The 12066-nt window shown below is 41.8% G+C and overlaps 1 protein-coding gene across 1 annotated transcript; it reads right to left on the reverse strand.

The window, feature by feature from the left end:
* Nucleotides 1-58: 58 nt before the first annotated feature.
* Nucleotides 59-8867, reverse strand: thoc1 (THO complex 1). The gene is made up of 21 exons (XM_021589156.2): nucleotides 8710-8867; nucleotides 8408-8481; nucleotides 8230-8290; nucleotides 4372-4441; nucleotides 4108-4226; nucleotides 3935-3983; nucleotides 3745-3840; nucleotides 3552-3634; nucleotides 3367-3446; nucleotides 3107-3215; nucleotides 2786-2920; nucleotides 2482-2582; nucleotides 2275-2341; nucleotides 2131-2181; nucleotides 1885-1955; nucleotides 1644-1739; nucleotides 1353-1418; nucleotides 1101-1184; nucleotides 825-972; nucleotides 621-705; nucleotides 59-506 (listed from the first exon to the last, which is right to left on the reverse strand). Exons 1-21 carry the CDS (start codon nucleotides 8758-8760, stop codon nucleotides 229-231), a joined length of 1974 nt encoding a protein of 657 aa, XP_021444831.1. The 5' UTR covers nucleotides 8761-8867; the 3' UTR covers nucleotides 59-228.
* Between the last annotated feature and the right edge of the window lie 3199 nt (nucleotides 8868-12066).

Raw genomic sequence — 12066 nt, forward strand, 5'->3', positions numbered from 1 at the left:
TGAATCTAAATGCCCTTCCTGTATGGCTAGAAGACATTACAATTAAGTATACCGTGTATTGAGGGGTCAAAGTAGAGCATTTATTTAGAAAAAAGATTTATTGAAGATTCTAGAGGACAAAATTACAGTTCATGTCCCTTGAGCATAACTACAGACCAACATAAGGAAAGCCTTGACAAGTCAGGGAGGGGGGGGTACATTAAAAGAGGAATAGATGGGTGGAATGATCTATGTCTCATTGAGGATGTCTGCGATCTTGGGGAAGCCAGCAGCGTTGAGGGCTGTAACCAGGCTCTCAACGGTGGCTTGTGTCCCCTCGCGGTCCTGCCAGGCCACCAGCAGCAGCTTGGCCTGCATGTCCACATCCTCGCTGTCTGTCTCAATCTCCCGGATCTCTGCGGCCTTTATCTCCAGCTGGCCAGCCAGGGTCTTCCACTGGGCACCCAGCTTGGCTGCTATCTCATCCATCTGCTGGTTGGACACCAGCTTGTTCTGCATGCTCGGACCTGGGGGCACACAAAATGAAGGAATTAATCAGGTGATGATATTAGAAAATATTCCATATAAAATAACTCATATTTAGATGATATAGACTTCAGTCTTATGAAGTTAGAACGCACTGTCGTTGCTCTCCTTGAGTAGGGTGTCACTGTTGTCTTCATCGTCTTCCTCCCCGGTCTTTATCTCCTCAGACGGAAGGTCCTTCTGTGAAGACGGGGGAAAAGGGATCAATCAAGAGTGAGGTGGAGACATGGACGCCAAGATGACAACTTAAGTCGTCATGAAATTTTTGAGTAGCCATGGTTCCAGACAAGACTTCTCACCGGCAGCTCCTTGGCCAGTTTGATGACCATGCTCTCTAGGTAGTCGGCCAGGCTCTTGAACTGCTGGTTGGTAGGCTGGAAGAAGTGAGGACTCCTCCTGGACAGCAGACGCAGGGCTCGCCATCCATAGTTAGAGTTATGAACCACCCTACATGACACGGAGGGTAGAGGTTAGTTGAAGAATATCGCACCAGAACACTTTTCTCATGGCAGGATCTTTCTTTACACCATTGGTTAGGTCTTTAGGCAATCATCAGTTCCAAATCATTTGCATACTTGTATTCATTTTCCACCATGTTGGCTGGGTCTGCCTGCTCAATGGCCTCTTCAAAGAAATCCTCCAGAGAAGGCATAAACTCCCTGTCGAAAAGACATTTACATTATGTAGGGTCAACAAACAGTTGACTGAAAAAAAAATAATAATTTTGAACCGGGTGAACAACAAGCAAGTTATACACAAAAACCTTCCATGTAGGTATGTGATCTTTGTAAATTTGACCAGCTGCACAGTGACGCATGATCATTCACCTGCTCTCGGACTGACAAGCCGCCATATTGTCATGGTTCAGATTCCAAAGTCTCGTGAGTTCATCACTGCAAGAAAAGAAACGCGTGTGTTTTGGCAAAGCCAAGTGCAAGAGAAGCTGAGTCACTCGTTAAGACTTTTCATTAAGACTCCCAAATGTGAGGGCTAGACATTGTCAATCATCCTACTGGGCATATAAACCGTCCTAAACCAATTATGGTTTTGGAGAACACATGACTAGGCTGTCCCAGTTATCACTGCCATACAGAGGACAGGTTAGAATTGCTACTTACTTCCCCATGAAGACCTTCCTGTCAGGGCCTTTACCCAGGAAATCTTCTGGAGCTTGTCTTTTCCTTGTGGGTCTCTTGGGTTTGTCATCTACTGGTCTTGGGGGGGGGGGGGGGGGGGGGGTACATTTGTATCGTCATGAGGTTAACGCTGTATATATTCCTCATTTGAATGTATGATATGAGTTTTCAATTTGTACTTTGTCTTGACAAAGAATATTTTTTACAACATAGGATTCCATACCGGTCCTTCACAAAGCTCGGACATCCCTCATTTTTCCACGAGTTCCAGTTCTCCTCTGTGTTTAAGACATGCTGTCAAAATATAAGAGAGGACTTTAAAACGGTCATCGTCATCAATAACCCTTTACCGGTCTCACCTTGGCTTGTCAAACAGTTGGCCACGTGTTGTGATGTTACTCAGAAAACGTTTGAACGAGCAGGAATTACAAAAATGTCCGGAACACCCGAATATTCAGACTAGTCTTACCTCGACCATGGTGGCAAACTTGTCTCCATCAGGTGGGATCTCTTTGAGAAGCTACATGGAAACAAGTTAGACAGGATAGTACAACATGCCCAACAATGTGCCATCTCCGGACTAGAGAGAAAGAGGAAAAAAAAACACACAGACCTGGTACACCAGTTTGGTGGTCTCCTCCATCCACAAACACTGGTCATCATTCAGGATACAACTGGAGCTGTGGCAACAGACAAATAGTTAGGCAAACCAGCAGTCAAAGCGTATTATGGATTTTACTATGACGTACGTCTTCTGCCAGACAAACTGCCATAGGGTATGACGGAGTGGCACGGGGGTCATCTTTTTGGGCCATCTCACCTTTTGAACTTGACCTGTCCCTTGAGGTACTGGAACAGGACAAGGTACTGCAGGAGGATGTGTCGTCGGAAGTTACTGTCACTGAGCTGCAGGTCCATTAGCTAGATGGTCAAAAGGAGACTCAGTGTATGATGGGATCCGTTTAAACAAGTCGAGGCACAGAATTGCACATAATGACGACTTATTTGGGACGCAAGGTGATTTTGTCGACCAAGTGACTCTGCACTCTCACTGCAATGTAGTCAATCTCAAACACCCATGCATAGATCTATTATTTTATGATTAGGAGGGTGAGATATGCAACCTTCTCGCTGGTGAGGAACTTGGCGAAGTAGACGTGGTCTCCTCCCGCTGTCCTCAGCTCCTCCAGCTTCCTCTTCGAAGCCTGCATGTCGTCCAGCTTGAAGCTCTTAAACACCGCCAACGTCTCATCTGAATACTACAGACAGAACATTTCCATGAACTCAAACATATTTTCACGGTCTTCTCGAAAGGAACAAACCTGGTCAGTGTGTTTTGAACGAGAAACATTTTAAAGCAAAGTGTCATACTTTTAGTCAAATAAAAAAACTTTTTTTTTTCTACAATTATTTTAGAAGGAAAGGTTAGATGGCAGAAGAGTCACCTTGAGGAAAGTAATCCAGGAGAACTTTTCGTAACACTGAACAGGGTTTCTAAAGTAGTCCTGCAGGGTCCAGAACTTCCTGTATAGGTTGTAGTCGATGGGGATGGAACTACGAACAAAGGGAGCAATGTCATAGGTGGAAACCTGTTTAAGCAAGCTGCTGTTCAACAAAAGTTGCCGGCATAGGGCTCTGTGTAATAGCTATGTTCATGATGATTCCAAGCATTGTGATAGATAGAACAAGGACTCATGTTGCTAACCAAGGTGCAGGTGCACCAGGTTCCTCATCTCCCATCTCCCCCTCCTCTACCTCCATCCCATCCTCTTTTTCCTCTGTGGGCTGTAGAATACAACACAGAGTTAGTGTTGAGGGTTAATTCATCGTTAACACATTCAACAGCTCACACGCTATACAGTATCTGTAATCCTTAGAACGAGGCCTTACCCTTTGACCGAGAGTGCTTTCCTGCTCGTTTTTGTTGAACACTGTGATGTTGTCGAGATTAAACTGGCTCTGCAAGTTCAGACCTGAAACACACAGAGGAACACATAAAAGAACACAAGGGTGTCCACATCCACGATTAAACGCAAATTAGCTTCGTTCCTGTAGTGATCTGAGATCCATGTAATCCTCTCACCTGATTTCTCCGACAGGGGGAAGAGACGAGCCAGGAACAGCTGGATCCGCCCACAGAAGACGGTGTTCTGAGACTTGGACAACCTCCTCAAAAGATCTGCAGGTTCAGAAGGTGTTTCATGATGGAATATCTGCACATATCAAGGGAACAACAACAAACAAACAAACAAACTTTGTGACTTTATCCTCACCATTACACATCCTTAACAGGTAGTTCTTCCCAGCAGTGTAGAAGGAGTTCTGGAAGTGAGAGGAGAAAGTATTATTGGCGTTACTTCCTCAATACCCAAAGGATAGATCTTCTGGAGTTACATTGAAGGTACTTTTAAAAACGGCGCAGAGAAACGCAGACTAAGCTACTCACAGACTTCCAGGTGGAGACATTCTCTTCAACAAAGGAGAAGATCTTATCACACTGGTCAAGAGGTAGACAGTCCAGAATATCCCCCAAAAGTAGGAAAGGAGTAGTGGCGGAGCAGATACCTGCATGGACAAGGGACTTTACTACACAATTACTACATCATTTCTGGTCCGACATGTATATCAATTAAATACTAAGGAGGTAGAACAGAGGTAGATGTAACGATGCTATGAAGTGACGCTCAGCCTCACTGAGCCTGCTGCTTACCTTCAGTGACTCCATCAATGCTGAGATAGATGAGAGACAAGAAGTCATCGACAAGTGCTTTCTTTTCCACCTGTAGAAGAAAAGGAGAGAAAGGGAGAATGTTACTCGACTCCAGCTATAGCTCACTAATTATTCGTAAAGCATATTGAGCATAAACATGACCACGTACTAGCAGTATACCTATATTAACTGTAGAAACCAAGCAAGATACAAAATGGATAAGGCCAAATCCCAACATTATATAGACACCGTTAATGACAACTTACATCAGCCTCAGAAACTGTGGAAATTTTTTAAAAGGACATTGGCCCAAAAACTCTCCATAAAGTAAAATCCTGCAGTATTGGCCTGGATATTGATGTTTTATGTTATGACCAGGCAAAGGTTGCAAATTATTTTACCACTTTTTTTTTGTTTTACCACCATAGCCTCATCTCTGGTTAAGAAGTCACCCACCTGATCTGGACACTATGGCCAGCCTTTCATTAACAACTTTTACCATAGCAACGGTATCAGAAATGGTTTGTTTGAGCTTTGCATGGTAACAGAGGACAAAGTTTCCAATCGACAATGCTTAATGAGCACAAACAAATCAACTGGGCTGGATCACCTTCCTGCAAGATTCATAAAGGATAGTGCTTGTGTCACTGCTAAAATGATAACACATATTGTGAACCTTTCTATTAGTAGTGGTACATTTCCCAAGGATCTCAAAACAGCCCGGGTGGTTCCACTCCACAAGAAGAGCAGTAGAACAAATGTAGGAAACTACAGGCCGGTGTCTATCCTCAGCACCTTATCCAAAGATGTTGAGAGATTAGTTTTTAATCAACTTGAGGGATACCTTCTTGAGCAAAAACTTCTTTATGAACTACAATCTGGCTTTAGAACAGCTCATTCCACTGATACTTGCATTTTCCACCTTTTTGACCACATTAAGCAGGAAAGTGAGAAGGGGAACTATACAGGTAGGGTCATGTTAGACTTGCAGAAAGCTTTTGACACTGTAGACCGTGATATTCTCCTGATGAAACTGAAATGCATGGGTCTAAACTATGTAGCAGGGAATTGGTTTAGGTCTTATCTAACCAACAGAACACAAGTATGTAATGTTGGTGATGTTCTGTCAGAGGCCAAAGAAATATCCTGTGGAGTACTGCAATGATCCATTTTAGGGCCTCTCTTATTTCTTATATACATTAATGATATGCCAGATACAGTAAAGTGCAAACTATTGCTTTATGCTGATGATTCAGCCATACTGGTATCAGGGAAGGATGTAAACTCAGCAACAACAAAAAAGTCCCCTTTTCAGGACCCTGTCTTTCAAAGATAATTTGTAAAATTCCAAATAACTTCAGATCTTCATTGTAAAGGGTTTAAACACTGTTTCCCATGCTTGTTCAATGAACCATAAACAATTAATGAACATGCACCTGTGGAATGGTCGTTAAGACACTAACAGCTTACAGACGGTAAACAATTAAGGTCACAGTTATGAAAACTTAGGACACTAAAAAAGGCCTTTCTACTGACTCTGAAAAACGGCCAAAAGAAAGATGCCCATGGTCATCTGCGTGAACTTGCCTTAGGCATGCTGCAAGGAGGCATGAGGACTGCAGATGTGGCCAGGGCAATAAATTGCAATGTCCGTACTGTGAGACGCCTAAGACAGTGCTACAGGACGACAGCTGATCGTCCTCAGTGGCAGACAACGTGTAACAACACCTGCACAGGATTGGTACATCCGAACATCACACCTGCGGGACAGGTACAGGATGGCAACAACAACGGCCCAAGTTACACCAGGAACGCACAATCCCTCCATCAGTGCTCAGACTATCCGCAATAGGCTGAGAGGTGCTGGACTGAGGGCTTGCAGGCCTGTTGTAAGGCAAGTCTTCAGCAGACATCACCGGCAACAACGTCACCTATGGGCACAAACCGACCGTCGCTGGACCAGACAGGACTGGCAAAAAGTTATCTTCACTGACGAGTCGCGGTTTTGTCTCATCAGGGGTGATGGTCGGATTCACGTTTATCGTTGAAGGAATGAGCGTTACACCGAGGCCTGTACTCTGGAGCGGGATCGATTTGGAGGTGGAGGGTCCGTCATGGCGGTGTGTCACAGCATCATCGGACTGAGCTTGTTGTCATCGCAGGCAATCTCAACACTGTGCGTTATAGGGAAGACATCCTCCTCCCTCATGTGGTACCCTTCCTGCAGGCTCATCCTGACATGACCCTCCAGCATGACAATGCCACCAGCCATACTGCTCGTTCTGTGCGTGATTTCCTGCAAGACAGGAATGTCAGTGTTCTGCCATGGCCAGCGAAGAGCCCAGATCTCAATCCCATTGAGTACATCTGGGACCTGTTGGATCAAAGGGTGAGTGCTAGGGCCATTCCCCCCCAAAATGTCCAGGAACTTGCAGGTGCCTCGGTGGAAGATTGGGGTAACATCTCACAGCAAGAACTGGTAAATCTGGCGCAGTCCATGAGGAGGAGATGCACTGCAGTACTTAATGCAGCTGGTGGCCACACCAGATACAGACTGTTACTTTTTATTTGGACCCCCCTTTGTTAAGGGACATATTATTCCATTTCTGTTAGTCACATGACTGTGGAACTTGTTCAGTTTGTGTCTCAGTTGTTGAATCTTATGTTCATACAAATATTTACACGTTAAGTTTGCTGAAAATAAACGCAGTTGACAGTGAGAGGACGTATGTTTTTTTGCTGAGTTTAGTTTACATAGAGGAGACCCTGAGTAAGGAATTGCATTTTGTTAGAGATGGTTTGTCTGACAACGAATTGTCACTACATTTGGGATAAACATAGATTTCCTAGGACTGACAGGGTAACGGTAAACTGTGCAGGCAAGGAGATCTTGGTGTCCCTAGATCAATCCCTTTCTGGAGACCTGATTGCTGCTAAAATTGTTTCTAAAATAGAAAACATATTGAAATGTTTATATCGTAACACTAGATACTTTAACATTAACGTTAAGAAACTGCTTGTCTCAACCTCTATTCCGTGTCATTTTGATTATGCCTTCTCTGCTTGGTCTAGTGGGCTATCAAAAAAGCTGAAAAAGAGAATGCAGGTCATGCAAAATAATGTTATCAGGTATATGCTGAATGTCCCCCCTAGGACCCACATAGGGGTACAGGAGTTCTGGAAGATGGGCGTGTTGTCTTTGGTGTCCAGAGTGGACCAACTTAAACTTAAGCATATGTTTGACATCTTAAAATGATCGCGCCCCAGGTTATATGAAAAACCACATTGATATGGTCTATTTTGACCAAATAATATTTACTCTTTTATTTTATACAGTTTTGCTGCAGTTACAATACCAGATCTAGTGTTATGTCTTGTAAAATCCCAATAGTAAACAGTACCGCGAGGAGCACATTTTTCCATACAGGCATTTGTCTATGGAATAGCCTTCCCTTGGAGATCAATAGTAAAAGGTAACATTTTTCATTTGGACAAGGTTGTTTAAGTAAGGGAAATCACTCCACTGCCGGTCAGGTGTATTTATTTGAAGGATAGGTATGATGGGCAATTAATAGATTGTTTTAATGTGAAATGAATATGGTTTATTTTCAAGGTTAGGGAGAAGTGCAGTGAATAGTGACACTTTTTTGGATGTCTATATACATGTATGTAATTTTGTCTCGTCTTTTAAATCATTATGTTTTATTGATTTCACCATCGAGGACCACTTTGGAAGAAAACATTTTAATTAGTACTTTCAAGTCATATCCTCTAGGTCCACATTGTGCATTTTGTTGTATATGTCTGTTGACCCAAATAAATTCAATATACTATAGATAAAATACACTTTCAACTTACAATCTGCTCCTCCAGGACCTGCCTTAGAGCTTGGTCAAGGGTGGTCTTCTTCTCTGTCTCACTGTGGAGAGACAAGTAGGCAGGCGCGGTCATGAGGTGGGCAGAAGAGGCATAGCCTAGAGATAATTTAATTAATATAGTCCGTTAGCTAGCTAACGTTTGTATTTACTTGACGTACTTTCCAGTGATCTGGTTGAATGCGTTTATCAAAGGTTTGCTGGTTTTGTTGTCCAACGCACTTCTGGTTGCGGCCTAGGTGAGATATATAACAAATCAACAAAGAATACTAGTTTAGTTTTCTTGAGACTACACATAATCTGCCAACGTTATCTAGCTAGCTAGCTAACGCGTGGTTAATGTAATGAATCGTGCTCGGCTTGCAAAGTTATTGTAAGCGTTTCTAAAAAAAGATGTGATAAACAACTTCATTTAAGCATAGAAGAGATCCTGAAATACACCATATTGAAGACAAGTTCTTACAGTAAATGTATCTTTTGCATCGTTGAAGTTGAATAAGATCGGAGGAGACATAGCTATTTCCTCACAATAAGCGTGACCCCGACGGAAGTTTTAGATCCGGTTCAAATGGGGTGCATTCAGGATGGCAACTTTGAAACGCATGGTTCAAAAAGTAATGTTACAGTTATGTAACAGAAATACAATTTACTTCTTGAGTCTTCTGCTCTGACGGTATTTAGATTTTGTGACGTATGCTTGTCAAAGTTTACTAGGAAGATCATCATAAACACAGGTATAAATTGAAAACCATCGTCAACTCACTATTAAAAAACGAGGCATAGGCATTGCAAAATCCAATACATTGCTGGCCTTTAGATATTGTGCAAAAACGTTGTTTTATAACCAGTTCAACATGGATGATTTATCGTGTATTCCCTGGATGTTAATTGTAATTAATAGCCTACTTATTGATGGATGTGTAGTTTTACATGAGGCCAGATGATGGCACTAATACACCTCTAAAATTTATCAACCATTACATGCGCGTGCTCTCCGTGAGTGCAGTCTCATTGTCTGAATGACTGCATGTTCCGCATGTTCTGCCCTCAGTCGGGCTGTAGTCTATGACAGGATGACGTCAAATGATTCAACCCTAGGAACATTGTCCCCATCTCCCAGTTCTCAGACCGCACATTTCCTGACATTTAAAATAATCTCAAGTCTTTTGAAAGCTTGTAGTCCCCTGTATTGCCCCTGCTATTGTGTGAAGAAAAAGATAACCCCATAATAATCTGTCCAATGGTCAAGCCAGGCTGACGTGTGATGTTAGATACTCCGAGGCCTGTTCCCATGCCTCCAGAAGGAGGTGGACAGAAACCAAATAGATAAGGAGAAATTGTACATTGCATTGCCACACTGGACTACTGGTTAGTGTGTAGCTGGTAAAGTGTTTGTTTGAGTGTGTGTGTGCGTGCTCACGTGTGTCTCTTAGATGAATGATGTGTTCTCTGAAGTAAAGACAACTGCTTCTGTGTGCAACTTTTAGTCGTCTCCGGTATGCAGCTGGCAGGGCCTTCTGAAGAGAATGGGCTAAGTGGACATTAACATTAATCAGCTGTTATAAAAGTAACACATCAGTGGAATTTCTAGCTTTTTTTTACCACCATCTTCAGTGCTGTGTTTTATGCAAGAAAGGTTTGTGTCGTTTCAAAACGAGCCAGTGCTTTTGTCAGATTGATCCTCTCTATGGAATGTACTTAGGTTCAGTGACATTTGTCAATGCCATGATTTTATTGTCGGGGGGGGGGGGGGGGGGGGGGGACATTACTGTATATATACAAAATAGCTGGAGTGCGTCTTTAATCATTAACTTCTGATATGATCAATATGAACATTTTGCTGTGTGTGACATTGTGTGGTGTGTGACATTTGACAATTGTTGTTGCATAGCTCATTTGTAGTTTGGTCTGGTACTTTGTATAACCTGACCAACGTTCTACAGTTGGATGTGTTCATATTTTAGCCTCCATATTTGCTCTCAGCACAAGAGGCATGTTTGAAGCAAGAGTCCAGTATGCTGATGTGTTTAACAGACTAGGAACATTTTGTTGAGTTTCTGCAGTGCAGCACATTTCGAAAATGAGAGACACTTATAACTAAACTTTGGGGTGTTATGGGTGCTTCTGTTTGAGCAACAAGACTGTAAATGGTGGACCAGGAGGTGTTGATATCTCACCGAGGAGACAAGGCTAAGAAACAAATCACTCTGTTTGTGTGGCTGGAAAAGAGGGCACATTTAGGGGGCCTCCAAAGAGGCCCAACTACAAAAGACTATTCCTTTTTTTCCCCCTCAAAGTAAGAAAAGCTATTCAAGAATTGACTCCATTTTTCTGGATTCAAAAATTCCTGATATAGAGATATCGAATCATCCTCCGTTTAATTACACCAATACACTTAGCGACAGTTTTGAGAATGAACGGAGCACATTTTCTGGAACCAAAACGTATTAAATACAGAAACTAAACATTTTAAACCTTTACCATTACACATGTAGACAGAGGACAGAGAAAAGCCAACCCCCGATATAATTTGGGATGCCTTTAATGCGATATATAACTTTTGAAGAGAGCCAACAACTACAGGTTTAACTCAGATAAAGCATATTACTTCATGGAAAATAAACCTGGTAAACATCTCGCAGCTCTCACAAAATGAATACATGCTAAAGCAATTATCATCTTTGAAGATAAAGGTACAAAAGCAGTAAGGAAAAACAATGCAATTAATGACAACTTTAAAATCTTCTATGAAAATCGATATCAATCCAATTTGAACAGTTGAGTGGTTCCTATAGCCTTCTTAGACTCAACAACTCTGAAGCAATTATCAGCAGACAAAAAAATCATCACTAAAAAAAGAGAATCACCTAAGAATAAATATTAGATACTGTTAAAAATATTCAGACAGAGAATAGCAACAGGAGTGGATTGCTTTCCCATAGAATTCTATTCAACATTTTGGGACAAAGTAGCCCCACTATTAATTACAATGCTATGGTGACCAGTGAGCTGAGATAAGGCGGATAGTTAAGATAGTTAAGAACACTGTAACAATATGGAAGAAAATGAAACGTATTCTACAAGAAGCAATATCACTCCCTAAAAACATAACCTTATCGAACAATCCTTAGATAGCTTTTCAGAATTTACCTATAAATTGATCCACATGGAAAACTAAAGGCATAGAAACCATAAATTACGTGGTAACAGGAAATACATTTATAAGCCATGACAGAATTAAAAATATATTTTGGACTGACCAATGTAGAGTTTCTAAAACATGCAACTTAAAAGTTACACATCACAAAATTTAGATTGGAAATCTTTTAGCAACCTTGAGGGAATTTTATTTGAGTCAGAAAAGGATGTTCATATGATAGGTAAGCAATACAAAACCTTGCGGAGAGCATATGCAACTGACAATCTCTTAGAAAAAAATCTACTTTTGGAACCAAGACTTAAAAATAACTGATGTTGGCACAAGATGGAGGGAAAGTTGGAGCATAACTAAAGCAATTACAGTTAACGAAAATATACGCTTAATCCGGTATAAACCAATGTATAGAATGTATTATACAAGTGACAAAATTCACAAATTCTACAGCACAACAGTAGAGTCATGTCTTAAGTGTAAAACTAACAGTGATTCAATAATCCATGCTTTCTGGGAATGCAATGAAGTCCAAAAGTTATGGGCGGAGCTAGAAAGACAGATGTCAGAAGTGTTACAATGTAAACGTACTTTTAATCTGCCTGTCTGCACATTTCAAGACACGGCATACTGTGTGGGGGTGTTGTGAGATACACAATGGGCTGGACC

Source organism: Oncorhynchus mykiss, chromosome 28 (genome assembly GCF_013265735.2).
Source record: "Oncorhynchus mykiss isolate Arlee chromosome 28, USDA_OmykA_1.1, whole genome shotgun sequence".
Taxonomy (NCBI): domain Eukaryota; kingdom Metazoa; phylum Chordata; class Actinopteri; order Salmoniformes; family Salmonidae; genus Oncorhynchus; species Oncorhynchus mykiss.